Raw genomic sequence first — 26,147 nt, 5'->3', positions numbered from 1 at the left:
GAAAAAAGTTCGAAACTTTCATTTATTTTGACTGTTTACAAGATCTAGAACAAAGCCCGGTAAAAGATTCAAGAACACAACTTGTCTAAAGCTATGAAGAAAACATCATAGCCAGAACAGAAGTCATGGAAGTAACGGTTTGACCTGGCAAGAACACAACTTGTCTAATGTCTACAGTTCATATATGTAAGAAAACATCATAGGCAGAATAGAAGTCGAGTTTCATCATAGTACTGATGAAAAACTGTGCTCACTCATGCTCCCGCTAGACAGACTTCTCAAACGTTGCCAGAAATTCCTTTTTCTTCCCATTTTCAAAGGAGCAGAGTTAAACTGCCTCCTAAAAGACTCAGATTCCGCTAATTCAAGTCTAGTTGATGCACTCTTTAAATCCGATGCTGATAACGATACCTTAGCAGCGAAAGTGGGATCATAAAACTGTGAAGCTTCCACAAAATCGCCCGACTGTCTACCATGTTTACTGCCTATATAACCCGAGAAGTCCTCGTGGCTGCAACTTCTTGACACGGGCTCTTTTGTCTCATCAAACTCGTTGCAAATCAGCTTCAGTGCTTGAACAACTTCGCCCATAAATGGGCGGTGAGATACTTCTGGTTGAACACACATGGATGCAATTGCTGCAAATTTGATAAAGCTATCGAATGGGATATCTGAACTTATAGTCGGGTCAATCAGCATTTCTAAACCTTCCTTGGTTGTGAGGAGGGGACGAGCCCAGGCAACCAGATTTTCTTGACCTTCCGGTTGTGATAAATCCACTGGCTTTCGCCCAGTCAAAAGCTCGAGAAGAACAACACCATAGCTATAGACATCACTCTTGACGAGGAGATGACCAGTCATTGCATATTCAGGAGCAACATACCTTTAATGAGACGATTGAACATGATTAAGATAAAAGTGTTCCCAGAATTTTAAAGAATGTAAATCGACAATATATCTGTTTACTACTTCTCTATAATGATGAAATAATGCATACCCAAAAGTTCCCATAACGTGTGTTGAGATATGTCGGTTTCCCTCATCCATTGCTGCTCTAGCCAATCCAAAATCCGAAACCTTTGGGGTAAAATCGTGCTCCAGCAAAATATTGCTTGCCTTGAAGTCTCTATGTATTACACGGGGGCTTGAATCCTCGTGCAAATAGGCCAATCCTCGAGCTGCACCCAATGCAATCTTCATTCTAGCATACCAATCAAGCGGAGAAGCCTCCTTATCGACTCCTGTGATTAAAAAAATAAATAAAAATCTATAGATATAGACATTAACTGCAAAAGTCCCAAATGCACGAGTTTACCAGACTTGTACTGACCATGTAAATGGGACTCGACGCTCCCATTAGGAACAAGTTCATAGACAAGGCAATGGCAATGTTCCTCGGGGCAGAGGCCTATCAATTTGACCAAATTTCTATGATGTAGCCGGCTTAGCATCTCGACTTCTGCCAACAACTCACGGCTGCCCTGCCGATCGTCTCTCTTTAAAATCTTCACTGCAACCTTCCTTCCATCATCAAGGACGCCACTATACACAAGCCCAAAACCACCTTCCCCAAGGATCCTCGAGGCTTTGAAATTGTCAGTGGCTCTCTCTATGTCACTCGTGCTGAAAATCTTGGCAGTTCCCGCATAGGCTCGAAGGCTAGAACTGAACGAGATCGATCTTGAGCCAGTCTTACTCCCAAACAGCATAGATCCAGCAGCACCTGCATAGTTTAAGACAACAACGTATGAAAAGCTAGGAATAACGGTACAAATTAAGGAAGTAAAACAAAGATTCAAGTTAAATACCACATGCACAGTTATAAAGTTTCAAGCTTTATTCAGTTATTCAAACAAAAGATAGAATGAAAATGCTTGTTGAGCATATAACCATTAATGTGCAATTCAACTATCAGCTTAGGCTTTTAGTTGAGATGGAGCACATGCTTTAATTTGGTATCAGAGCCAGACCAAAGGTCAAGATATCCAGTTTCCAATATTCAATTAATCATGACTTTCATGTTTCTGCCAGAGTTCCGTACCTGATGTTTTCCCCTGAGAAGATATCAAAACATGTGGGGTTTGCACAGGCCGATAAGTACAGCACCCATATTTTAGCCACAAAATCCAAATAACTCCTATACATACAACAAAAGCTGTCACGGACGACAGAACAATCACGATGATCATATTTTTCCCGATGCCATTCTTCCCGATCCTTGGTACATCTACTCCTAAAGGTTTTATTGTCCTTCCATTATTGTCGTTGGTAGGATAAGGGAGGTCATCAACAGAAACCCCAGATGAGGGCAATGCAGGAGGAGATGGTGGCAACCCTGCAACAATGGAACCCATAAACTACCTATATATTAACCCTTCTTTAAGAAAAGAAAAAAAAAAAAAAAAAAAACTTAATATTGTTAACAACCTGGATAGAGAACATAAGCCACTTCATAGGAACCAAATTTAGAGTTCTCCAAGGAAACCTCCCTCTTCCAGAACTTATCATAGATCGCAAATGCAGCAGAAGCACTGAATTTTTCATCAGCAGGTACCAAGTTTATGAGTACAATGGTTTTCTCGAGCTGCTGATTGACAGTGTTTGCTCCCTTAATGTGTACTTGACTTTGATTTAATGAAATGCTGGAAGCAATTTCCTTAGAAAGCTCGGAGACCAATGGGAAAAATGCATATAGGGTAATACTAAAGCGGAGCGCAACTTTAATAGGCAATACACAACCACAAGGGGATCCAGGAGGCATGTAGGTTAGAGGCTCTGTACACCTCAATGGTGCACAATCTGCAAGTAAAACCAAATCACAGTTGACATTAATGAAAGTTTCAGTTCTTCCCTTAAGAGTGTTATATATTTAGTATGATATTAGTGATTAATGTGTATATTCTTAGGGATTAGGTTCTGATCCTTACCTTAGGTAGTATATATATAGTTTCTTGTATAAATATGTATATTCCTTAGTCTGAGATATATGAAAAATATGGAGTTCTCCATGTAACCAAAGGATGAATGTCTATGTACCTTGATTAGGAGGTGGAGGTGGTAATGCCAAAACTGGGAATGGCGGTGGAGTTATCTCGTTCATTCTCAAAGGACTAGTTGGAGAAGGAGCTGGCTGTGGTGCAGGCACTTGCAGAGTTGCAGACACAGACATGATCAAAATACATTAATGATTGGTTAAAAATTGAAACGATGATGAAGAATCGAGGAGATTCTACACATATCCACATACCTGTGAAATGGCTTGATGGAGCTGTTGCTGAACCCCAATCCAGGGATGAAGGAGATTGAGACGGGGAGATTGAAGGCCAATGCTCTGCATCATAAGAGAATGTGAAGCCATAGTGTCAGATATTGCAGTATTGCCTAATGCAACTCGAGTGTTGTAATTGAAGCATGTGCTCCATCTCAACTAAAAACTTAACTGGTAGTTGGATTTGTTTATGTTATATTATATGCTCAACACACCCCCTCACGTGTGCGGGCCGATACTTTTGATGGGCTCCAAGCAACACGTGGACCGTAGTCGATTCGACCCATGACCTTTGACATGGCTCTGATACCAAATTAAAGCATGTGCTCCATCTCAACTAAAAGCTTAAGCTGGTAGTTGGATTGCACATTTATGTTTATGTTATATTATATGCTCAACAGTAGTGATAACCTTGCCAGCTTGGCTCAGGAGCATAGCTGTTCAATTTGTTTCTCGTTTGATGGCTTTCGTGGGATGAAACTGGAGGAAAAGTTGCAGAACCATCCATCTGATTCTTTCCATGGCGGACGAAAGCTGGTTTAGAAGGTGCACTGGGCCCTACAGAATAACAAATCAGCAATATTAGCAGATCTCGGTTTTATTTTATTAACTCTAATGGCGAAGCTTTAATTATCTGCATACCTTCAATTGGAGGAATCGATGTAGGAGACGATGCTGGTACTGCTATTGCAACAACACATTACCAATATTAAGCACCAAAAATTGCATTTGACATAAAAGAATTTGAGGTAAAAGTACGTCTCGAGAGCCAGCAAAATGAATTGAACTTTGCCATTCCTTTCAATAGCGTACTTTTATTAGGCCTATCAAGTAAAGAAGAAAGTTACCATCTTGCAAGAGTACTAGGCGTGATCCTCCAGTCACATGATAACCAGCTTCATTTATCGCTTCTTTGAAGTGGTGAAATACTGAACCCACTTTCCAAGAAAGCAAATCAAAGCCTGCAATATGTGCTTAAACTACTGATAAGTACTCCATATCAGAGTTGATCCTTAAACTACTGATAATACATTTCAGTGCTAAAATAAGATGTATACCAAGAAATATTGCTCCTAAAATGAATTCAAATTGCCAATAAGGATCAAGTTTAGGCATACATTTGCAGCAATGGCTAGTGTGAATTCAGTAAATAGCATTATTGTTCTGCACTAACTAGTAGTAAACTGTTTAGGGTAAAAGAGATGGTAAATCCATTATCATGTAATCTAATGAAAAAGCTTTCAAATTCAGGATCCCATATTCCCAATTACTCAAAAAACTGCCAAATTCAAGCTAAGAAACAAGAAAAGGCTGGGATTTTAAAGCAATATTTCAAGGAAATTACAAGTAAACAACAGTATATATAACCTGCTGCAGATTCTGGGACTGAGAAAGCAGTGAGGAGAACCAAACAAAACTTGAGCATCATGAATCTGTGGTGTGCCACCATATCTCCCCCAGAAAGAAGAAAGAGAACAACAGCAAAAGATCAAATCCCAGGAATCATTCTTGGACTGTCAACCCACCATTACAGACAAGAAGAAAAACATGAAATAAAGACATTATGGATTTGTACAATGTAGTGAGCCTGAACATGTGTGTGTGGCTTTAAGAAATGAGAGCCACAAATGGTACCACCCCAGTAATGAGGAGGCGGTTGTGTTGGTGGAGAATGAAGAAGTAGAAACAGGGTTAGGTGGTGGGAAATCACAAATGCCCCAATACTTCACACTCTCCAAAACCTCTTCATTTCTTGAAATTTCAAGGACTGGAATACTAGAATTGCAACTTCTTAGCTCTTCATTGACATGGGTGAGCAAAATATCTCTAGATTTAATCAATGCAGAGACACAAAAGGTTACACTTTGAGCCAGCCCAGACTGCCCAGTACAAGTAAGAACTTTCCTGTGGGGACAAGAGAGAGAAATGTGGAATTAAGAAAATAAGAACTCACATTCTCTCTCTCTCTCTCTCTCTCTCTCTCTCTTTAATATAGAAGAACTGTGATTTGGTGTTAGTTGTCACTGTTGAATATGCTTGCCATGATTTTCTATTGGAAGTTAATGTCAAGATTAAGACCCAAAAATTCCAATTTTCAAATCATTACAATATATCTACCACTCATCAGTGGCATATCAACTCAAGATACTGCTAGAAGAATTTAGCCTATTAGATAATCTGAGATCATCATACATTCATTCACAACTATTATTCAAGAATGTAAACTAAATAAATTTCGCCTTGTGACAATAAGAAATGGAAAAAAGATATTTTCAAGTCATCAAAAATTAGAAACTTTTTTTACATCCATATGATCTCGGTAAAAGACCACAAAGAGATAACTCAGTTTATGCACAGCTAATCGACTCAAATCAATAAGGTTAATAGAATATTCCCACTGAAAGTAGAATTTGTAATTTTGTAATTATTTTAAATTGGTTGAGTTAGCATTAAACACACTGTAATCTTTAAATTTTATGGTTAAAATATAGTAATGTATGTGACTTGTCACACATCTTCAAGAAAGGCAAAGTGTACAACTTCTTTTTTGCTGCTTTACTTGAAGATAAAAAGCAACTAATAATAAAGACCAAATAATTATTACCTCTAAAGTTATATATTTGTTTCCATTTCTTCACTTCTCCTTCTTTTTACTGTTATAATATAATAATAAAATGATTTATATACTTATTACAAAGTGAAACTGAACTGAAGTACTAATAATATATGAACTTTATGTGAGTTATCATTAAATGGGATTTTGGGATCCACAAAATAAAATATATTTTTAACTCAAGTGCTCAGGTTTATGACAGCCATGGGAATAAACTTGTCTACTGTTTGTCTTTGGAAAGAAAATGAAATATACTCCATATACCAAATTCTAATATGTTGATTTTTTATTTTTATTTTTTTTTGAGAACTTCTAATATGTTGACACCCGTATTTTTTATATTTAATATAATTTCAATTTTTTCTTTTCATAACTTCTTAATTTCTACCCCGATACTGACATCTGTCCTGATACAATGTAAATCTTATAAAATTATTTAAAATTTTGTGATCGAATGATACTAACCTTTACATAAATTGTTTACCACAGTCTTAAAATATTAATCTAGTAGATGAAACAGTTTAATGTTGAATATAAAATTAAATTGATACGATTTATCTTTTTATGCATATGGAGAAAAAAAAATACTACAAAAAAAATTCATTGGTGGTCCCACAGTGAATATATAGAATAGAAGTAGTTGATTTTGAGGGATGTGGTGGTGCCCACTGCCTACCCCTGCTTCTACCCACTCATTCTTGTGTCGGTGAAATCTTGGCTCTTTTCTACTCCCATTTTCACTTATTTATTAGGTATCACTTCAGTCAAGCATATTTAAAGCTTGAATGGGATTTGTACAAATCAAATTCAAGTCCACTTAATTAACTAATCACATTAAATTCAAATACATTTATAAATTTAACAAAAATTGTAAGATGTAATAGATAAATGAATGCTATTGATGACAAAGTTTAAGGTATATTGAATATATATAGAGATAATTATGGAGCGAGAAATATGTGAGGCATATTCTCTGCTCTCAATTTTGATTCTCACCTTTGTTTTCATCCTCATATTTAGATGATATATTTTTCCTATCTAACACCTATGAAAAGTTATGCAAGAGGTGAGATTTTCTATCTCCGCAGAATTTCACTAGGGATAAGAGATTCTCCGTTCTCGGTTTTAACAATATTATATGTAGTTATATAAAAATCATATATAATTAAAAGCTTAAAACATGTATTAAATTTAAATAGGAGAAAAAAATTAGGAATTCCTTGCTTGCAAAGAAGCCCCTCGTGGTTAAAAGATCATGGAATTACTACTGTAGCCTTACACACTGATTGCTCGAATTTGCATCGTTATATTACTGTTTCTACACACGTCCTATATCTCATGTTGGAGTGGTGATTGATGATTGTTTAGGTCCTATGACCTCGTTCCCCGCTTGTTCTTTATTTTTAGTTGTTAGACGATTTAATTTAGTTGTTCATACTTTTTCTGTTAAAGCCTCTTAGCAGGTTAGCTCTTTGTACTGTGACTTTGTCCCTCTTTGACTTTGTTTCAATTTGGTTGCAGAATCTATTTCAGCCGTTTTTTGCTTTCAAAAAGAAAAGAACAAATTAGGAGGTGTGTTTGTATATTAACCAGTGCATTCACTAATTTTTATTTTGTTTTGAATGCAGTGCATTCACTAATCTATTTTACTTTATATAAATAAATATTTAAGAAATTTATTTATTTATGGGCACGTGGGCTTCTCTGCATTTTCTGTTATTCAATTCAATTGTATCTCTTATATTTTTGGGTATAATATCGGCCCATAGTCAGATTGGGAAGTAAAGCTAAATTGGGCATGTGTTAGAAAAAAGCCCCACTAAAAGATAGACAATTGTTATACCACGAATCAGAATTCATATTGCATTATGAACTTTGATTCAAAAATTATGTATTTACAGTTAAAATATTTTGTATTTATAATAAATAATTTATGTATTTGTAAATAAATTGAAAGCACATAAATGATAATTACATACATATAAAACGATAACTACAGACACATAAATTGTTAATTACAAGTACAAAATATGTTAACAGCAGACACATAAGATATTGGTTAACATGTTATGTATATAATTAACATATTATGTACTTGCAGTTAATAATTGATGTGTCTATAGTTATCATGTTATGTGTCTGTAATTATCACGTGATGTGCTTTCAATTTGTTTACAGGTACAGAAACAGATAACTGCAAGTACAAAATTTGAAGGTTATTTTTGAATCAGGGTTCACAATGCAAGGTAGATCAAGGTCCATTGTATAATTTGCAAAAGATAGGCTAATTCAAACTTGGCCATATTTACTTATACGCCAAGTTGCTAAAGATTTGCTATTCAGGATCTGCAATGCAAGATATACAAAGTAATTGTTTACTAAACGAGTAGTTTCTTTCTTTTTATAAAATGCATTTTTAAATTTTGTTTTGATTATGAAAATGATTATAGGATGTTTTGTACATTTTATTTGAATGAAACATTTCCCAAATACGTAAACATTCACTCTAGAGAGTTTTTATACATCATAACTTGCCATAAATAAGTATTTTTTTTTTTTTTGAAAACCTGCCATAAATAAGTATAAATCAATAGAAAAAATTATTATTTTTCCTCTCGAAAAATTATATTGGAATAATGTGTGAATATTATGAAATAAAATAATAAAGTTACCAGGGAATACAACATTATTCAATTAGCAAGTGATGTTTTATATACAAAATTCCTATTTTTTGTTTTTATTTCATTTTTCAAAGCTAAGTCAGCTTGACTTATATTTTATATTGAAAATTAATTTTTATTGCAAATTGCAAAGAAAAAAATAAAATTTAAATATAATAAGATGAATAAACAACATAAAGTGATCTATCTTACCAACTTTGTCCCACGTTTCTGCTATACCATTGGCTTTTGGCTTAATTTAAAACTAAAGTACACATTATTATTAAAAAAAAAAAAAAAGGTTAATTTTTTACTTTTTTATCTTAAATTTTTGTAAATGTAAAAAGTAAAATTATAAAGTTTCGGGCTGTGGCTCATGGCAAATAACACGTAAGGAAGATCTTGTAATTCTGGTAAAAACCGGTAAATCATACATGATATATAAATCATAATAGGAAAATCTTGTACAATAAATTTACATTATCGAAAAGTATTGACATAAACTGAAATCGTGATATGATATGACAATCAAGATTTATCTAATCGACATGTGAGATTCATATTTGAAGATAATAATTAAATTGCTACGTGGTTCCAAATTTTAAAAACTTATAAATATTTATTTATCATTTTGTCCCTTAATAATTATAATTTAAAACACGTAACTATACCCTAGAACTTTCTATATTTTAATAATTTCTTTGATTTAATTATCTGATAAGTTTATTATTGAAGAAAAGGAAATGCATAAAATTGATGTTCTCTTTCGCACAATGATTCAGGTCCCACGTGGCACGACAGTTGGCATATGAACATGCGTTAAACTAATATGATTTGCACTAAAAGAAAAAAATTTATGCCATAACCTTGTGGTAAAGCGGTATAATTATGACTGATATTAACTATTTTGTGTTTTAGTAAATTGAGAAAGTATGTATAGACAAATATTACATTGTAACAGAGTCAATAGTACCAAAAAAAATGAAATATTACATCATTTGTCTAAATTGAATGTTACATTTAAAAAGTGATTTATAAAAAACACGAATCTACCACTCTATTGTGCTTTGTAAACGCACAATGAGGACAATTCGATCACTCATAGCATATTTCTTCCATGCACGGCTCTACTAAATTGAGCAAATGTTCGCGAAATATATCTTTACTAATTTCAAGTAATCACGAAAATGAATAGCTAAATTGAGTAAAAACATAATTATTATATTTAAAATTAAAAATTAAATTATTGCCAACACATACATCTTTTGGGGCTATGTGATTTGGAGGTTATATTTAATAAAGTACGAACACGTTATTTCCTTATGATTTAGAATACAAATGATATTTTCCTTTTTAAAATATGAATTTTTATTTTTTATTTTTTCAAATATGAAAAGCAATAATTGTGATTGACGGGTTACTCGCTAATTTAAAGCGTGGGAATCTTTATTTAATTTATTTTTCTTTTTATAAACTTACATCTCATTCCCACTTCAAAATATTCTTTCACCTATTCCGTCGGTTCACTTTCCCTCTCTCCCCCTCGCCGCCGCCGCCTTCCTCCGTCACATCTCGCAATCTTTTCCGGCAGCCGCTAGTTTCGCCGTTTACTCGATTCATCAATAGATAAATTAAAAACCCCTACGGAGAGAATTCAAGAAAAGCAAAGAGGTTGCGGGAGTGAAGACATGGCTGATAGAGTGTATCCATCATCCAAGCCGGCGGCGAACGGCGCCACCGCAGCCGCCGCCGGCGGTGGAGCAAACCCATCGTTTCCGGCCAACAAAGCTCAACTCTACAACGCCACGCGCCCCGTGTACCGCCCGCAACCGTCCCGCCGCCGCCACAAGCGGGGCTGCTGCTGTTGTTGCTTCCTCTGGACCACGTTCATCGTCATCACCGTTGTCATCCTCGCCGCCATCGCCGGCGTTATTTTCTACTTCCTCTACCGCCCCGAACAGCCCAATTTCGCCGTCAACTCTCTCCACCTCTCCCAATTCAACGTCTCCTCCACCACCCTCACCTCCAAACTCAACATCTCCGTCTCCGCCCGGAACCCCAACAAAAAGCTCACATATTTCTACGACCCCATCACCATCTCCACTTTCTCCGGCGACATCCCCGTCGGAACCGGATCTTTTCCGGCGTTCGAACACGGCACCAAAAACACCACCACTCTGAAAACAACAATCTCCACCTCAAAGCAAACTCTCGACGCCGGAGATATCTCAAAGCTGAAGTCAAAGAAGACTCTGCCACTGACGCTAAAACTGGAGACTAAGGTGAAAGTGAAGGTCGGTGGCCTGAAAACCAAGAAAGTCGGCATCAGAGTCACCTGCGACGGCATCCACGTCAACGTTCCGGGAGGAAAGTCGCCGTCAAAAGCCACAACCTCCAACGTCGACTGCAAGGTTGATCTCCGAATCAAGATCTGGAAATGGACTCTCTGAACAAGAGGATTAATGAGTATCATCTTATTATCAAACTTTTTTTTTTTTTTTTTTTTTTTAATTCAGTAGGAAAAAACAAAAAAGGTGTGATTTTTATTACTATATTTTGGGTTTTGTACGTATTTTACACCATGATTGATTATATTCTTTTGTTTTGCTTATTATACTTTTATTGATTGTTTTTCTTTATAGTTTTATGGTAAAATGGATTTTTAGTAATTAATTACAACGCAGCAACTTATGTGATCAGGGTATGTAACTATGTATGGTATCATAGTTAACTTATCAATCAAATTTTGATTTATTTGACAATTATTAACTGTTTAATTTAACTTGATCAATGAATGTTTGATTAATTAACTTTTATAATAAGTTATTGTTTCAAAATGTTAAAATTTAAAAAATTGTTCAACTTTTTAAGAAAGTAATTTTGCATGTAATCAACTATCAGTTATTTACCAAATCTCCGATATGTTTTTTGAGTGACTAAGTAAAACCCGATGTTATGGTCTAGTATAATAGTTTGCACACCTTTTGGTAGCAACTTATATGAACATACATAGTATGTTTTCATGAAATTTGAAACCTTATAATTACCGAGTAACGATTTGATCAATTTAATTGAAGTTGTATCGATCATTTCTGATTCAACTCTTAATTTTGTTAGTATAGTATTCGGTATCCAAACTCTAACAAAAGTATTCAGTTTGGGTAATACCTGCAAAGGGAAATTTTTTACCTTAGTTATATTAGCGATTTGCTTACCTAGGTTGTTTTAAATAGGATAAACTAGAATTATGGTTAGAATAAGAAGAAACAAAAGTCATAGTTTTGTTGTGGTGGTGATATCAGTACTGGAAAGTGTGTCGGTGAGTCTTGAAAGGCGTAGGGAATAACATTGAGGTGGTTGGTCTTGAAAACAAAGGCCCCGCGATTTCCCCTTTGATGCGATTAAGAAACACGGTTTTGTTGGTGTGTTTCAATCAAACTTCCAAACGTGGTTCTATTCTATTGTTGTAGAGCTGTCACCACGCTCAAGTCTCAACCCCACACAATAACATGTCCAAAAGAGTATTTGAGTGGGTAATACATGATTTTTGAAGTAAATTCTAGTCAAATGTGTGGAGGTTTAATTTTGGGGTTGTAATTGATCATGCATGTTATGGTAATATGAAAGAGGACAAAATGATGTCTTAGGACACAATTTAACTGATCAATTAACTCAAAATAGGTTTATATATAAATTTTGCTTCGATTGTTAGCAGCCGTCAGAGAATGCAGGGTTTAGAGCTGTATATATGTCAGCTGAAGCATATTTCACGAATGATTTTCTTCTATCCGTTTTCAAGGTAAGACTGATAATGGATCCTTAAGTTTGGAGTTAAAATTTATTTGAGTTAATATCATCTGGGGTCCTTTGAGTATAGTAATTTTGCCACGTTTAGTCCTAAACTTCCAAATTGTTACTATCCGTAGTCCCAAGTTAACCACCATAGCCCTTCAACTTTCAACCATGGTCCTCCTGGAAGGCTGGAAGGACCATGCATGGGTGGTTAAAATTTGATAGTTGAAGGACCACGAGTGGTTAACTTGGACCACAGATGGTAACAATTTGATAGTTGAATAACTACGGATGGTGAATTTGAAAGTATAGAACTAAACGTTGCAAAATCACTATACTCGGACCACCTGGTAATAACTCAAAACTTATTTTAAAAAAAGGGTGGAATGATGATGAGAGAGTAGTAGCATGCATGTATGTATGAATGGATGAATGAATGATTGGGGCATGTGGAGATGGTCAATGATTTAGAGTTGCTAACTAATAGCGACCAAGTTTGGTGGGTGGTCACATGTTTGCTGGATACATCGGTTTTCTCTAATGTCTACAGCTAAGGTTGTGTTGTATATTGTGTGTACACTCAAAGGTCAATTCTTTGCAACACCGATCCACGTTTCTATATATATACACTACTCCTCAATTCAATTATTCCAACCTAGTAAACTCATTTTTCATTTCTGCTTTTCATTACACCTCAACTTTTAGCAACTATCCTAGTTACTTAATTGCTTCAACCTAACTTGTCACTTTCAATATGTTTTTTTCAAAGTTATGAACAATTGAATGTCAATTTTGTATATGTAAAAGATTTAACTTCTTTTTTTTTTTTTGAAAATGTCTGATTACAAGTGACTAATTTGTTAATGTGAGGTGAGCTGGTGAGGTTTTCAAGCTTTCATGGGGTTTTAAGGTAGTTGTAATGTAATCCTAGAGCTTGAATATGAAATCTTTGATTAAACTGAAAGAGACCACGTCATCTCATTCGCACCTTCTATCCATAACAACTAAAAGACTAACATATACTGCTTTACCATCTAAGCTAGTTCATCCTTTGGTTAAATTTATATATATTTAGTAATTATCGATGTTACTGTGTATCTATATAAAGCCTATACATACAATATATATAAAGGGGATGGGATGAGGGGAAGGGGACAACTGCTCCCATTGTGGATCAGCCCCTAAATGCTCGTTTATTTTCTAGTAATCTATTTTCAAATTAACTAAATTAGGCGTAGTACGTGTAATTGTAGTTTTATGAAGAAAAAAAATTTTGATTGAACCCCAAAGCACTTGTACACGCCTACACGGTATTTACAATAGGGCCATATATTGAACCCTGCACCCTAGCTATGTCGGTTAGTAGAACGAAGCTCTGAACTCTTTTATGATTTGGTTAAGGTTAAATTATATTCCAAGATTAAAAGTATATTATTTAGCACCTCTCCTCATCATAGAAGTGGACAAATAAGTAATAAAGCCAAACCAATTTTAGTTTCTATAGAGAGTAGTTTCTTGCATTATCATTTTCAATTGCTGTCACTTTATCTTGTCGATTATATTTGGCATTTTCATACTCCAATAATAATAATAATAATAATAATAATAATAATAATAATAATAATAATAATATAAAGAAAGTGATAATCTTGCATTACAAGAATTTAAAAGGCTTAATTTGCTTAACAAAGCAGTTATAAACAATGCACAATTGGGTCTTCTCACCTCTCAAGATTGAGACTTGGAGCCAATTCAAGGTGCATCACAGCTTTGCTACCACTCTCTATCACTTGAGTGGTTGAGTGCCCCTATTTGCTGATAATATATATATATATATATATATATATATATATATATATATATATATATATATAACTGTATAGACAACTCAGTTGGTCACAAGAGTAAAATTTGAGAATAATAATCTGAGATCAAGTCTCACCAACAGTAATGTGAGAGCAACCTCTCAAAGTGACAAGAGCCCCCCTCCCAGATACTCTTGTCAAATTGACCAATTTACCACCTCATGAGTCTGAAGGACAAGTTCATAAGAAATAAAAATATAATCCGACAAAGTCGAAAACCTAGGTTGTCAAAAAAGTAGTATTACTCTTTGCCTTTATGGTACACAACTTGGAAGAAATTGCAATAGCCCTAAAAGATCAAACATCCATCCTAGACTCCTATAGAACAGAACCAAAAGAAATTTTTTTTTCCCCAAACAAGTTTACTGAGTAAATTGATTCATTAACAACTGTAATCAGTCAAATTCACAGAACAATAGGCAAGACAGAGATTACAATGTCAAGAGCTTTGCACAGCTCCATTTACAACATAGCATTCTTCTTTACCTGTTTTGCATATAAAACAAAACCACAGCAGATGTACATGCATCAAACAAACAAATCTCGATCTGTATGCATATACAAATAACTTCCGGGGGAGGACAGCAGACCTACTTAGGATGAACCTCTTCATCGCGCTTAGAATGAGTTCAAAAGATTTCTCAAAACGTCAACTTCAATGCAAATGCAAAGTTAGATTGGTAGGCTGTCGCATCTGCATAACTATGGCAGAAAATAGCATATTCTTGGCTGCTGATAATGATGTAGGGTCAATAGAATATCAATGATCCAACCCTTACTGGCTACTGTCTGGAAGACAAGTCTACAAGTTCTTCGGGTATGATTTAGTAGCATTCTATACAAAAATTAGTTAGTTCTCGAGTAACATCAGTTGGAAAAAAAAAATCTGAAATCAGTACCCAAGTTGGCAACAATTTCTCCTCTTAGACCCCATTTACTTGCAGATTCCTTCTGTCTGCAAACAAAACAAAACAGCATATCATATATGAATGAAAGTCCTGCCCTCGCTTCATATGCTAAGAGATTCAGTACTATGCTTCAATCCATCATAGCTGCAAATTTATCATACCCAATTAAAATAATTGCCAGAACTACATCAACGAACAAGTAAATGGAATACCTTCTTTATTCTGGAGAGGAAAGGCCCTAAAACCTTGATTTATCAAGATCCATGATTGTGCATGCTTCAACTCTGTTCCTCCAACATCTCACCAAGCAATTCCACATTCCTTTTATTAATCTCACCACCCCTCAGCAATGTTGTAAGAAACCTTGGGTAGTAGGTTGGATAATCCAGGCTACCAGGCATATCCTACTCAATGAAACCTTGGTAAGATATTTATAGAATATGAATATATAAATGGGGGTCTAAAATGGGACAAACCATTTGATGAAAGACTCCTTGTGTCCCGAGATTTGTGACTTCTGGTTCCAAAGGCACCTAGTGTATACAGGAACCGAATTAGTATACTTATTTATTTTGTAGAGATAGTAACAAGAGCATATATGTGAATAATGTTTCTTACCTTCCCCTTTTTATTAGCACAGCTTTCATTACTTTCCTTTTCGTTCCCAGAATCTACTCTTTTTGACCCCCTACTTGTTTGTGTCACTTTAATATTAGACACCTGCTCTCTAGCTACAGCTGTGCTTCTGTGATTTGCTTCTTCAACACCCTGGATTGCAAGGGTCGCAGGCATGCCAGGTGGTGGTCTTAAGTCCGTCTGGATAGGACCATTCACAGTTGCACACTGTCTGATAGCTTCTTTAATAGCGCTAACTGCAATATTGTAACTCTCCTGTGATAGTGACCCTTCTTCGCCTAATATTATGGCTCGCCTGCAAAGGTCATTGTAACAACGAACCTTAGCTTGTACCTCATCCAATCTTTCACTAATGGGAAGCCTGCTTTTAGCAATATTGCTCCAACGTTGTAGGATATATTTAATTGGAATTCTGAAGACCCCAGACATTTGGAGAACCACAATAGCATGCCTACAAAGAAAACCTTTATATTCAAATAAATGGCATGAGCAGAATATTTCCGACTTTGATTCAGTCCATTCGACCATGAAATCCTGATCATTTTCAATGTCTTTAACGGCATATGTCATTGTTGTGTCATCTTTTTCTTTTCTAAGATGACATGCAGCTACTCCCAATACTTCAACTTGAAATTTCTTAAATATTTCATGTGTATATATTAGAGACAGCTGTTTCTCAAAAGGAGATGGAGATTTCAACTCAGCGGTTTCATGCCATGCATCAAAGTTTGCTTTGGCTTCCTCTTCATATCGGTCCTCCAAGATTAGCTTATATTTTCCTATAAATTCTCTTAAAGAAGTTTCACCATTGATATACTTATCCAATAAAGAATTCATACTTTCAGCTCTTGAAGCAGTAGATAAGCCAGCAAAAGAGACGTCCCTTATAAAAGTAGGCACCCAGCGTTTGCGATCTTCATGCAATGACTGTATCCATTCATCTTCCCTAAGATTAAATCTGTCAAGCAATTTCCACCACCTCTTTTCAAACTGTTCTTCAGTCCATGACATATGTATGCATTTTCTGAATTTTGCGATGAAAGGATCATGCCATAAACTAAGGTAATCAAGATACCTTGGGATCTTCTCCAAGATACACCACAAACTAAAGTAGTGATGAGTGTTGGGAAGAACTGCTGAAACGGCTGCTTTAATGGCATTATTTTGGTCAGTGAGCAACACCCTTGGGCCTCGTCCACCCATTGCCAAGCACCATGTTCGAAGCAACCAAAGAAATGTATGCACCGATTCATCTACAATCAATGCACATCCGAGTAATGTTGGCTGAATGTGATTGTTTGCACCAACGAAGAAGACCAAAGGTATCTTATACTTGTTCGAGAAATATGAAATATCAAGCGAGACCACATCACCGAAGTTGGCATAATCCTTCATGCCTTTGGCATCAACCCAGAACACATTCCTCAGCCGATGCTCCTCATTCAAGTCTATGGCATAAAAGAATTCCGGATTCTCTTCCTGCATATGCACAAAAAGTTCGAGCAACATCTGAGCATCTCCTTCTTCTAAAGCCAAATTACGACCCCTATCATGCTGACTCCTAAAGACATTCTCCAAACAACTAGAAAACTGATAGGTACCACCATAGTGATTTGACACAGCAGCTAGAGCTTTTTTCCTCCTTATTTTGGGGTCATTCTTGAGAGGATCACCATTCCTGTGGCTCCGAAAAAGATGCACCTGAGCCGGCAAAAGGTCATGATTGTGCTCCTTCACAAAACTATGAATGTACCACTTCCCATTCTGCCTTCTCTTCACATGCATGCTAGCCTTACATCCTATCTTGGGGGAAGGCCTAGGGTTAATAGCATCATCAGACTGCTGTTTATTACCATATCTTATGCAAGAAAACTTAGCATCAATGAATTCTTTAGACGCCCTAGAGCGCCGACTACTCAATTTGGCAGTGCCAAATCCCACAGATTTGGCATATTCTTTATAGAATTCATAGGCTGCCTCGTGAGAATCAAACTCCATATCATCCCGAGGCTCCAAATTACTGCTCCCCGCCACAACACTAGACTCCATTATCAAAAACTCACACACAAAACAAGAACCGAGCTTTACCCCAAATATTCTCCAAACCAATACTTTGGGCGGTACTGTGACATTCCAATGTTAGGTTTCAGCTTCTTCCTGGAGAAAGAGCCCAGCACACACGCATAAACAATGCTGTGGAGTATAGCACTATAAAATATACAATAAAAGTACACATACCAGAAGGAAAACATAAATGGAGAGCTAAAGATTGGGACTTCAAAGCTCAGATAGTTAAAACTCAAGCAAAATTTCAGATACCCCATGAGAAAAGCAAGTACCTGAAGGGCGAGAGACGGATTTTGTGCCGTTTGTCGGACAGAAATAATGGAACTTTATACGTATCCTTGCGGGTTGTGGATGAGTGTTCGACGGCGCGTCCAGGAGAACCAGAGACAGGAGAGATTGGGGAAAGGCAATCGGGAAGATTTGGGAAAAATGGAAAGAAAAAAAAAAATATCATTTGGACTTTGGAGAAAGCAATCAATTGCCCGGTCCGGTTCTTGTATTGAAAAATCGGTTCAATGTAACGTCATATTTTCTAAAATTATTCTCTTTGGTTTTTTTTTTTTTTTTTTCAAGTCATGAGGTGTCCGGCATTCTGAGCAGGTCTTAATCGTAGAACGTATCATACTCATATTAATTTTAATTTGTATCGGACTGGTCCAATTAAGAAACAAAACGTTGATCGGATAATATTTTTATTTTTTAATTAATTATTGGTATATCACGCTTTTTTTTTGTATGATAAAAAAAAATTACCATTACTATATTATGTAAACTTTATTTCATTGTAATAACTATGTCGTATTCTGATTTGTTAGGCAATCTGCAAATCGTGTCGTCTATATTGTTGTTCGGGAGGCTATTTTTATGTCTAATTGTAGAGTAGTTTGATATCCCTACTTTCTTGGTAGGCTGTCTCGTTAATGATTTAATGAATTAAGTCTTTCTTAAAAAAAAAAAAAAAAAAAAAAAAAAAAAAAACTAGTTTTATAACTTTTATTTGCGAATACTAAAATAAAATGTCATAATAATATAAAAATAAAGAAAATTGGGATATTGGAAAGAGTCTCCGCAAAACGAGGGTTCCTTCATTTGACGCTTCCCCGCTCGCTCCTCTCTACACAGAGTCTTTCGTAGTCAGAAGAAGAAAGAAGGGCGCCATTTCTGCAGAGATCCAGCTTTCCTATCAGACCTTCAGGTTCAGTTTTTATTTTTCAAAATTCATTTTTCGTACCGATTTCGGAATCGAAATTTGACCAGGCCAGTTTATTGCTAGAGCTTCGGTTATTTTATTTATAGTTCGATAACGTCGGGGAATATAGTCACCATTGTGGTTGATGGTGGTCCGCCGACCGCCGTTGAGCTTCTAAATTGCAATCTGTATTTAAGAATTATAGATCGCAAAAGGAATTGGAATACTTTGCATTAATTAATTAAAAAAAAAAAAAACTGAATTTTTAGAAGCTATAGTTTTGTCGTTTGCTTATAGCGACAAAAGCGAAGCAAGCAATCGGAAATCGCTTAATAATGGCGGGGAGAAGCGGCGTGATGAAGCCTTAGCCTGCGGTTTTACCTGAAGGCAGTAATGAAGCTCGGCGCTTTACCTGCCGGTTGATTTTTATTTTTATTTTTTAATTGCAAAGTTGAATTATTTTGCGCACGTTTTAGATTGTGTCTCTCATTTGGAAGCATTTGCCCTAATTTGTACGTTAGAGGATTGAGGAAGGTAGCTTGATATGACAATATAAGTAGGCCTCTAAAGAGGGTAGATGGAATATCACAAGTTTGATTCTTGTCGAACACTCTTCAGGTCGAATTTGGGTCTTATTCTCCCTTCCACTTAGGAAGAAAACATTTTTGTGTTCTATTCGGAAAAGTAGGGACTTTTCAGTTATTATGGTTTAATATAGTTAAATCTTTATAGTCTTTCTTTCTATATGATGTTTAGCTTTTGAGTTGATATAGTGCCTGGAATTTCAGGTTAGCAAAAATGTCAGTAAAACCAACAGTTGCTTTGAGAGCCATACTTGTGGGAGGGATAGCCGCGTTTGCAAAAATTGGCGGTGCCATGAAGGCCGCAGGAGGGGTGAAGCTAGGTGCAGCGGCGGCTGCAGTGACAGCTGCGGCATCTGCAGCCGTTTCAGGATCCAAGCAAGAACCACAGGAGGCTTCTAAACAGTTGCCAAAATAACGTCTCATTGTTTATTCTGTTAAATGTCTTGAAATAAAAGTTTTAGGCTTAGTGGCAGTTGCTAGTTGAATTGTTTGACAAGGCAACGCCAAGTAGGAAGAGATGTTATACCATGCGAGGATAAAATTGGTTATTTGTCATAAAGCTTGGGCATGTAAGACTTTGTAATACACCAAATCCTTGAGAAAATTTCCCCACTTTTTATTCTTTACATGCACAGACCATTGGCACTCTGAATTGTATAGTTTGTTTTGCCTCTTCTGGAGCATTAAAACAATTTAAACTCAAGTTTCAACTGTTTACCCCACAAACCCTCATCCCCTATAAAAACCAACCTGGATAGTAAGTTTGTAGTGGTGACAAGCTGGTGAGAGCATCCATGCTTTTGTCAGAGTTGATGCACATATGAACTTGAGGGTCCACAGGTAAAGTCAGGCTGCTCAACAGATGTCACTGAAAGATCAGGGTTTGCTGATTCCAACTCAAGAATTGCCTGTAGTAAAGGGAGATCAAGTGTAAACTGCGTGAGAGAAGCTTTTAAGAAATATTATGTTCTATCGAGTTTTAACTCTTAGAATATGAGAGAGAAAAAAAGAGGATTTTAAACTTATGGATGGCATACCACAAGGTTTTCCCCCTCTTTAAGGATTGGAGCAGGGACATAAAGATTACACTGTGGCCCAAATGACTGTAAACAGAATAAAAGAGAGGTTTTTATGTTAAGGAACAGCAACCTCCAGATCAACTCACACTTGAACTAAAAGTATAATTAAAATTTCACAGTACCGGCCAAAATCGTCCTATGTTAAAGCCATTGATAAATGTAACACCCTTACTCCAGCCACGTAGTGATATATATGTGTCTTTAACATTGTCGACAGTAAATTGACCAGAGTAGAAAGCTGGTTCTGGATCACGCTCTGTAAAAGAAGGAAACAACGGGTTTGAATCAGCAGAGTGCACTCCATAGATCTTCTACGAAGTAGAATTTCATGTTTGCTACATGTATATTAACTTTTTTTTTTTGGATAGTCCCAAACTTACTTATTTTATTTTTCAATTTCTTGCGTGCAGATCTTGCAGATGCTTTTAGGATGTTGGCATGTAAATTTGGAATAATAGAATTGACCAGTTGATCGTCATCTAGGTTATGGAGAGGAACTGCCAACATTCTCCACTTATTCAAAGGTCTTCCATCTATATAAACAGAGGACAATATACCCTGCAAAGTAAAGACACATTAAGGACCTTACGGAAATTACAAGGTGTTGCATCATCAGCAGAGAGAAGTCAACCCAGTATGAAATTCACCTTCTGATCAAATATATATCGCCCGTAATTTAAACGCCCCAGATTTTCAACCTACAAATATGAAAATCAAGAAGAAAAACAAAAGAAAATGATTAGATTAGGTTATTCAATTATTAGGAAAGAGCTTGGACCAACTAAAAGAAAGGAAATTGCAATGGCCTTTCAGAAATGATTCAAAGAAAGGGAAAAGATCCAAAGAAGAAAGTAAGAGACCAATTCTCTCCTGAAATGAACTCTGGATACATTATAATGTGATTATTTATATATTACGGAGTATCACATTATGGAGAAATACTGAAATTGTCTGGGAAAGTTGGATAAAAGATGTTTTAAACAAACCATTTAATCTTTAAACTTTAATGAATGAACTCCATCATTGGTCTCAATTGATGATTTTAAAAAATAATAATCTGATACTTGTATTCTTAATCCCATCAAATGGTTAGAGCAGAACTCAAAAATAAAAGGGGGAAGAGACTCAGAGAGGAGTGTTCTATACCAATATAGACAATCTTTTCTTTGAAGTACATTTAGTGAAAGGAAGGACAATGGGTATGTTAGACCATCTTGTTATAGTGCCTATATATCTTGGCCATTCTTCATTACCGTCTGAAGGACATGAAAGAAAGACCTGTGCCCTGTCATGCACCTGTCAAATTATAGAATGAGCATTTCAAAGCAATGCATTTAGATCAACTTCTTGATTGCAGGACAAAATTTAACACTGGCAATGGTGATGGGACATGAATAACAAACTAATTTGCATAGTTATCCTCTTAGTAACACAGTAAATAGGACAGGAACATTTGAGAGAGACATCACTTCACAACTCATATAATGAGGATTAAATAAGTAATCTTGTATACTATTAAAAGGGCTTACCTTTGGTATTGACAACACACTTCCATTGCCCTTTGCAGTGAAATTGGATACGTATAACGCAAATCCAAACATCTGAACACAAAAAATATCCAAGGTAACAGAATATATCCTTGAGCCACTGTAATGTTATGTCAGAACCATAAAACATCAATCACTAAGCAAGAGGAGAATCCATCTGGTATACCTGACCCAAAGACTCCATTGGCAAAGGGTTTTCGGATGCTATCATACCATCAAGATCTTTAAAGTTAATTACATCAAACAATGATTGAGTTTTCTGTAACTTAATAATTCCATAAGCTTTCTTTTCATTATTGGAAGGAACTGAAGAGAGAGGTGTTGCACTGTATTTAGCAATCACTTCTCGGAGAGCTGAAAGCAACAAAATGTCAGTTCATTTACAAAACATCTAGCTTGGTGCTTTGCCACAAACTAACATGGAGCCAGATGCACATAAACTGAATGGTATTACCTTGGTACTTTGCATTGTCCACATCACCAGATTCTTTGATAGGTGCATCCTGAACAAGATAACTATCTATTAACTTAATGATTATAATAATGAAGAAAATCTTCAAAAGCCATACTCACATAATCATAGGATGTAAGATCAGGTTTGTAATCAGATTCATCTGAACCAGTGTTTGCACCACTATAAAATCCGAAGTTTGTTCCACCATGTGCCATCTGGAGGAAAGAGTTCACATCAACTTACATTAGCTGATAATCATATCAAACAAGCATATTTTCAACTAAAAACTCACATAGAGGACAACAGATCCATTCCCTGCTAAAATCTTTTCCAGATAAGCTGCTGTAAAAGCTGCATCAGTCTTTGCAGCTGTCTCTCCCCAGTGTGTCAGCCAACCAGTATAGAACTCACTGACATACCGAAGTAACCAAGCAGTGCAAAATCAATTGATTAAAGCTATTGATATGTGTGTGTGTGTGTATTTGAAGAAGTACAATCAAACAATGACCTAGAAAGAGGTGGTGACTTTCCGGGTGCATTAAACTCTTTCTGCAATTCAAATATTGGCCATGGATCATCTCCAGTTGAGAAGTCAACAGCTAAAATTGAGAAAAAAAAAATTTAAAAGCTTATGTCAATAGTTATAACAACACAAAATGATTATATAAGTTAACTAATTAGATGCTCAGAGATATGTTTCTTTCAAGCAGTTTTATATCAGCCAAGTTGCAAACATTAGTATTATTTTAATTTCCTATTCCATGCCCAATTCTCAAGAAAATAGCAAATTGACCAACACAAACCATTTTGAGGGAGATTAAAAATAAAATAAAATGGCCAGAGCATTTAATTCTTTTGTTGTTGTATTATAATCTTTACCTGAAAAGACGGCACCTCCAGGAATAGTTCCTTTCTCTAGAGTTTCCCTGGTACCTCCATCTGTAGTGTATCTGCAAGCAGTTAATGCATGATTTTATTTATTTTTAAATGGAAAAAAGAAATAGTTGCAGATTAACACAGTATTACAATCAAACTCCATTTTAATCAAAATTCTTTTTTGTGATCAGCACAAAATGTTACATCAAACACTGGAAAGAATAAATATCTCAGCTACACTTCAACTAATAGCAGAAACAAGGGAGCATGGAAAATCTATAAAGTGTATACATACAAATACACACACACACACTTCAAAACATTTAAAGACTCCAGCCACAAGAACAACTTGGTTTGTTAATGCACTAGGAAAAGTTCTCCCCTTTTCTTTTTTTTGCAGGGGTGTGATGTAACTTACAGGACAACATCATCTCCAAGGTGTTTTCTGGCTAACTTCACCAAATGATGAAGGTATTCCTTGTCATCTCCATATGAACCAAACTCATTTTCAATCTGTCCAACTTTCACCGGTCAGGGTATGCATCGTACAAGATGAAACATAAGAGTTTAGAAGAGCTATATATCACCCAAAATGTGTATAGTGCTATTTGGTTAGCTTCAGAGCTTCATTTTAGATTGCCATACATATTTTAATGCATTGTTCTACTGAAGCTCAGAGATGGATTTCAACTCACCTGGACCATTATAATAGGGCCTCCATTTTCGTAAAGAAAACGGGTGACTTTTGGAAGTAATATTCCCCACCATCTGTCAACCTGTACCAGTTCGTAATGTATATATCAACATATTTACATGATAAAGTAAAGAGAGAATCACTAAAAGGTATGATTAATCCCTCCAACAGTTCTACATCTCAATTTGCAGATTGATGAACAATCAGTGTTGGGAAAACATACCAAGTTAGTAAAAGCAGGGTCCGATGATCGAAGTCCAATGGCTGGTTCTATAGCAAGCAACCAAGCTGGAAAACCTCCCAAATCCCACTCTGCCACAAGAAAAGAAATAACCAGCCTTTCAGTTGAAACTTAGTCACAGACATTTTATAGTGGTACATTATTGTGTGGTAAAGTGTACTACAAATCACAATTTCCAACAGAGGTTAAAACAATTTCATCCCATTAAAGGTAAACAAGCTCTAATAAAGTTAATTATAAAGTGCTGTGGCTAACCTCCACAGATATATGGTCCAATTCGAAGCATAACTAGTAAATCCAGTTTCTGGCAAAGGCTCAAAAATGAAAAGATATCTGCGATTCCTTCAAAAGTCAATTGGCCTGGTCTTGGTTCATGTAAATTCCATGCAACATAAGTTTGAATTGTATTCAATCCTAATGCCTTTGCTCTCAATAATCTATCTTCCCAGTACTGAAACCATTGTCACAATATCAAAACTTGAAACCACAATTACAAGTTAGAAACAACAGAAAGAAAACAAAAATGCAAAATAGCCTCCCAAATTAAGCTCTAGCCTCAAGTAGTTGGCTGAAATGACAAGAAAGTCCATTTCAACATTCCAATCATTATTAACTTGGAATTTGTTCATTTCAAATATTCTTCAAAAATAGCTTCCTTTGATGACACTTGTGATTAGAAGCCCTTTACGGAGCACAATACATATGCCTAAAGACTCCAAAAATACCTCAGGAAGAGTCCGAAAGTAATGCACATCGCCTCCAATTATCCGGAAAGGTCTTCCATCTTTCCAGAACATATCATCCGCGATCTCAAATTTCCTGTCGCCGTCACTCTGTCAAATATAATCAACAGCTCGCTTTCACATATTTCCATAACAATTCACTCAAAATTTCTTAAAATATATCAACGTATAGTTTCATAACCGGAAATTTTCTCTTTCAAAGGAAAACAATCTCAATCGCGCATAATTTGAAGGAGACTCATCACTCACGGATTTAGATAGGGAAGACGGAGAGGATATGGAAGGCAGCGGAGCAAACACTGGCGTGAAAGCTCCAAACGAGAATATAGAAAGCAGGAATATCAGTATCGTGGTTCCGAGCCGGCGTGTTCTGGCCATTGTTGCCGGTCGAAGTCTGAGCTGCGCCGCCGGAGCTCCGATGCTCGGAGTAACAGTTTTCTTCAGCGCGGTTCGCATGGAGTGTGGCGCTTCTTCCAGAATTCAGCTCAACTCCATTTCTGCTCCAAGGAGAGTGAGTAGTGATTAGGAAGTCAACAAGTCCGGTAATGTTTTCGTTAACAACTTCTTTGGCTTCGCACCAATTCAATAATTTCAGAGACTTGTAGTCCTCAACGCACCGTTATCCTTTTAATCATGCTTTAATAACTTCTGTTATAAGTGGGGAAAAAAGATTACCTTATGAATTGAATTAATTAAATCGTCTCCGTTAACACTTTATTTAATAATATAATAATAAATGCTCATGTGTTAAAGTTCCAGTGTCGTGAAATTAATATGGATTTTATGCGGACCGCAATTGCCTAGTTGAATCTTATTCAGAAATGCACTCTTTAATAATATAATATACATAAACAAGTGTGTATGCAATACTTATACCATGAATCTGAATTCAAAATACACAATTTATATATTAAATATTCATAATTATGA

General features: G+C 35.9%; 4 protein-coding genes and 1 long non-coding RNA gene across 9 annotated transcripts; 2 read left to right on the top strand and 3 right to left on the bottom strand.

Moving 5' to 3' along the window:
- Positions 1-5,219, bottom strand: LOC109188304 (receptor-like serine/threonine-protein kinase ALE2). 2 transcript variants are annotated; one of them, XM_019338923.1, is made up of 11 exons: positions 4,637-5,219; positions 4,117-4,230; positions 3,911-3,952; positions 3,680-3,826; positions 3,248-3,331; positions 3,037-3,144; positions 2,428-2,799; positions 2,042-2,335; positions 1,331-1,723; positions 998-1,241; positions 1-883 (listed from the first exon to the last, which is right to left on the bottom strand). In XM_019338923.1, the coding sequence occupies exons 1-11, from the start codon at positions 4,716-4,718 to the stop codon at positions 226-228; spliced, it is 2,538 nt and encodes an 845-aa protein (XP_019194468.1). In that variant the 5' UTR covers positions 4,719-5,219; the 3' UTR covers positions 1-225. The 2 variants fall into 2 exon arrangements, with proteins under 2 accessions (XP_019194468.1, XP_019194469.1); XM_019338924.1 differs by having other exon boundaries at positions 3,911-3,949.
- Positions 5,220-10,039: 4,820 nt separating this feature from the next.
- Positions 10,040-11,177, top strand: LOC109187975 (protein YLS9). Its single transcript, XM_019338424.1, has one exon. The coding sequence runs from the start codon at positions 10,231-10,233 to the stop codon at positions 10,990-10,992; it is 762 nt and encodes a 253-aa protein (XP_019193969.1). The 5' UTR covers positions 10,040-10,230; the 3' UTR covers positions 10,993-11,177.
- A 1,731-nt stretch (positions 11,178-12,908) lies between these two features.
- LOC109187976 lies at positions 12,909-20,217 on the top strand. The gene is made up of 3 exons (XR_002055339.1): positions 12,909-12,920; positions 18,872-19,005; positions 19,788-20,217. It is a non-coding gene; the product is annotated as an uncharacterized LOC109187976 (long non-coding RNA).
- Positions 14,541-18,277, bottom strand: LOC109187972 (protein FAR1-RELATED SEQUENCE 4). 4 transcript variants are annotated; one of them, XM_019338420.1, is made up of 5 exons: positions 18,083-18,276; positions 15,726-17,951; positions 15,584-15,640; positions 15,320-15,511; positions 14,541-15,154 (listed from the first exon to the last, which is right to left on the bottom strand). In XM_019338420.1, the coding sequence occupies exons 2-4, from the start codon at positions 17,790-17,792 to the stop codon at positions 15,386-15,388; spliced, it is 2,250 nt and encodes a 749-aa protein (XP_019193965.1). In that variant the 5' UTR covers positions 17,793-17,951; positions 18,083-18,276; the 3' UTR covers positions 14,541-15,154; positions 15,320-15,385. The 4 variants fall into 4 exon arrangements, with proteins under 4 accessions (XP_019193965.1, XP_019193964.1, XP_019193967.1 ...); XM_019338419.1 differs by having other exon boundaries at positions 15,726-17,900; positions 18,083-18,274; XM_019338421.1 differs by lacking the exon at positions 14,541-15,154 and adding an exon at positions 15,203-15,251 and having other exon boundaries at positions 15,726-17,900; positions 18,083-18,275.
- LOC109187974 (beta-galactosidase 17) lies at positions 20,154-25,813 on the bottom strand. The gene is made up of 19 exons (XM_019338423.1): positions 25,467-25,813; positions 25,200-25,307; positions 24,730-24,925; positions 24,457-24,545; positions 24,235-24,315; positions 23,958-24,052; positions 23,543-23,613; positions 23,172-23,262; positions 22,956-23,073; positions 22,783-22,878; positions 22,664-22,712; positions 22,376-22,563; positions 22,192-22,263; positions 21,809-21,958; positions 21,310-21,360; positions 21,043-21,220; positions 20,785-20,918; positions 20,621-20,686; positions 20,154-20,491 (listed from the first exon to the last, which is right to left on the bottom strand). Exons 1-19 carry the CDS (start codon positions 25,671-25,673, stop codon positions 20,387-20,389), a joined length of 2,145 nt encoding a protein of 714 aa, XP_019193968.1. The 5' UTR covers positions 25,674-25,813; the 3' UTR covers positions 20,154-20,386.
- Between the last annotated feature and the right edge of the window lie 334 nt (positions 25,814-26,147).

This window comes from Ipomoea nil, unplaced genomic scaffold, assembly GCF_001879475.1.
Source record: "Ipomoea nil cultivar Tokyo-kokei standard unplaced genomic scaffold, Asagao_1.1 scaffold1421, whole genome shotgun sequence".
NCBI classification, from domain to species: Eukaryota; Viridiplantae; Streptophyta; class Magnoliopsida; order Solanales; family Convolvulaceae; genus Ipomoea; species Ipomoea nil.
Note: the sequence above shows the minus strand (reverse complement) of the source record. Positions and strands in the feature narration are given on the sequence as shown.

Coding starts and splice junctions, on each gene's coding strand:
- LOC109188304 (XM_019338923.1), bottom strand. CDS start 4,718: ATGGTGGCACACCACAGATTCATGATGCTCAAGTTTTGTTTGGTTCTC. Junction 3,332..3,679: donor TCCTGAGCCAAGCTGGCAAG/GTTATCACTACT, acceptor CTTATGATGCAG/AGCATTGGCCTTCAATCTCC. Junction 2,800..3,036: donor ACCTCCACCTCCTAATCAAG/GTACATAGACAT, acceptor TTTTACTTGCAG/ATTGTGCACCATTGAGGTGT.
- LOC109187975 (XM_019338424.1), top strand. CDS start 10,231: ATGGCTGATAGAGTGTATCCATCATCCAAGCCGGCGGCGAACGGCGCC.
- LOC109187972 (XM_019338420.1), bottom strand. CDS start 17,792: ATGGAGTCTAGTGTTGTGGCGGGGAGCAGTAATTTGGAGCCTCGGGAT. Junction 15,641..15,725: donor GTGCTAATAAAAAGGGGAAG/GTAAGAAACATT, acceptor TGTATACACTAG/GTGCCTTTGGAACCAGAAGT. Junction 15,512..15,583: donor AAGGAGTCTTTCATCAAATG/GTTTGTCCCATT, acceptor TTCATTGAGTAG/GATATGCCTGGTAGCCTGGA.
- LOC109187974 (XM_019338423.1), bottom strand. CDS start 25,673: ATGCGAACCGCGCTGAAGAAAACTGTTACTCCGAGCATCGGAGCTCCG. Junction 24,546..24,729: donor TGGACCATATATCTGTGGAG/GTTAGCCACAGC, acceptor TTCTTGTGGCAG/AGTGGGATTTGGGAGGTTTT. Junction 21,221..21,309: donor GATATATATTTGATCAGAAG/GTGAATTTCATA, acceptor TTTACTTTGCAG/GGTATATTGTCCTCTGTTTA.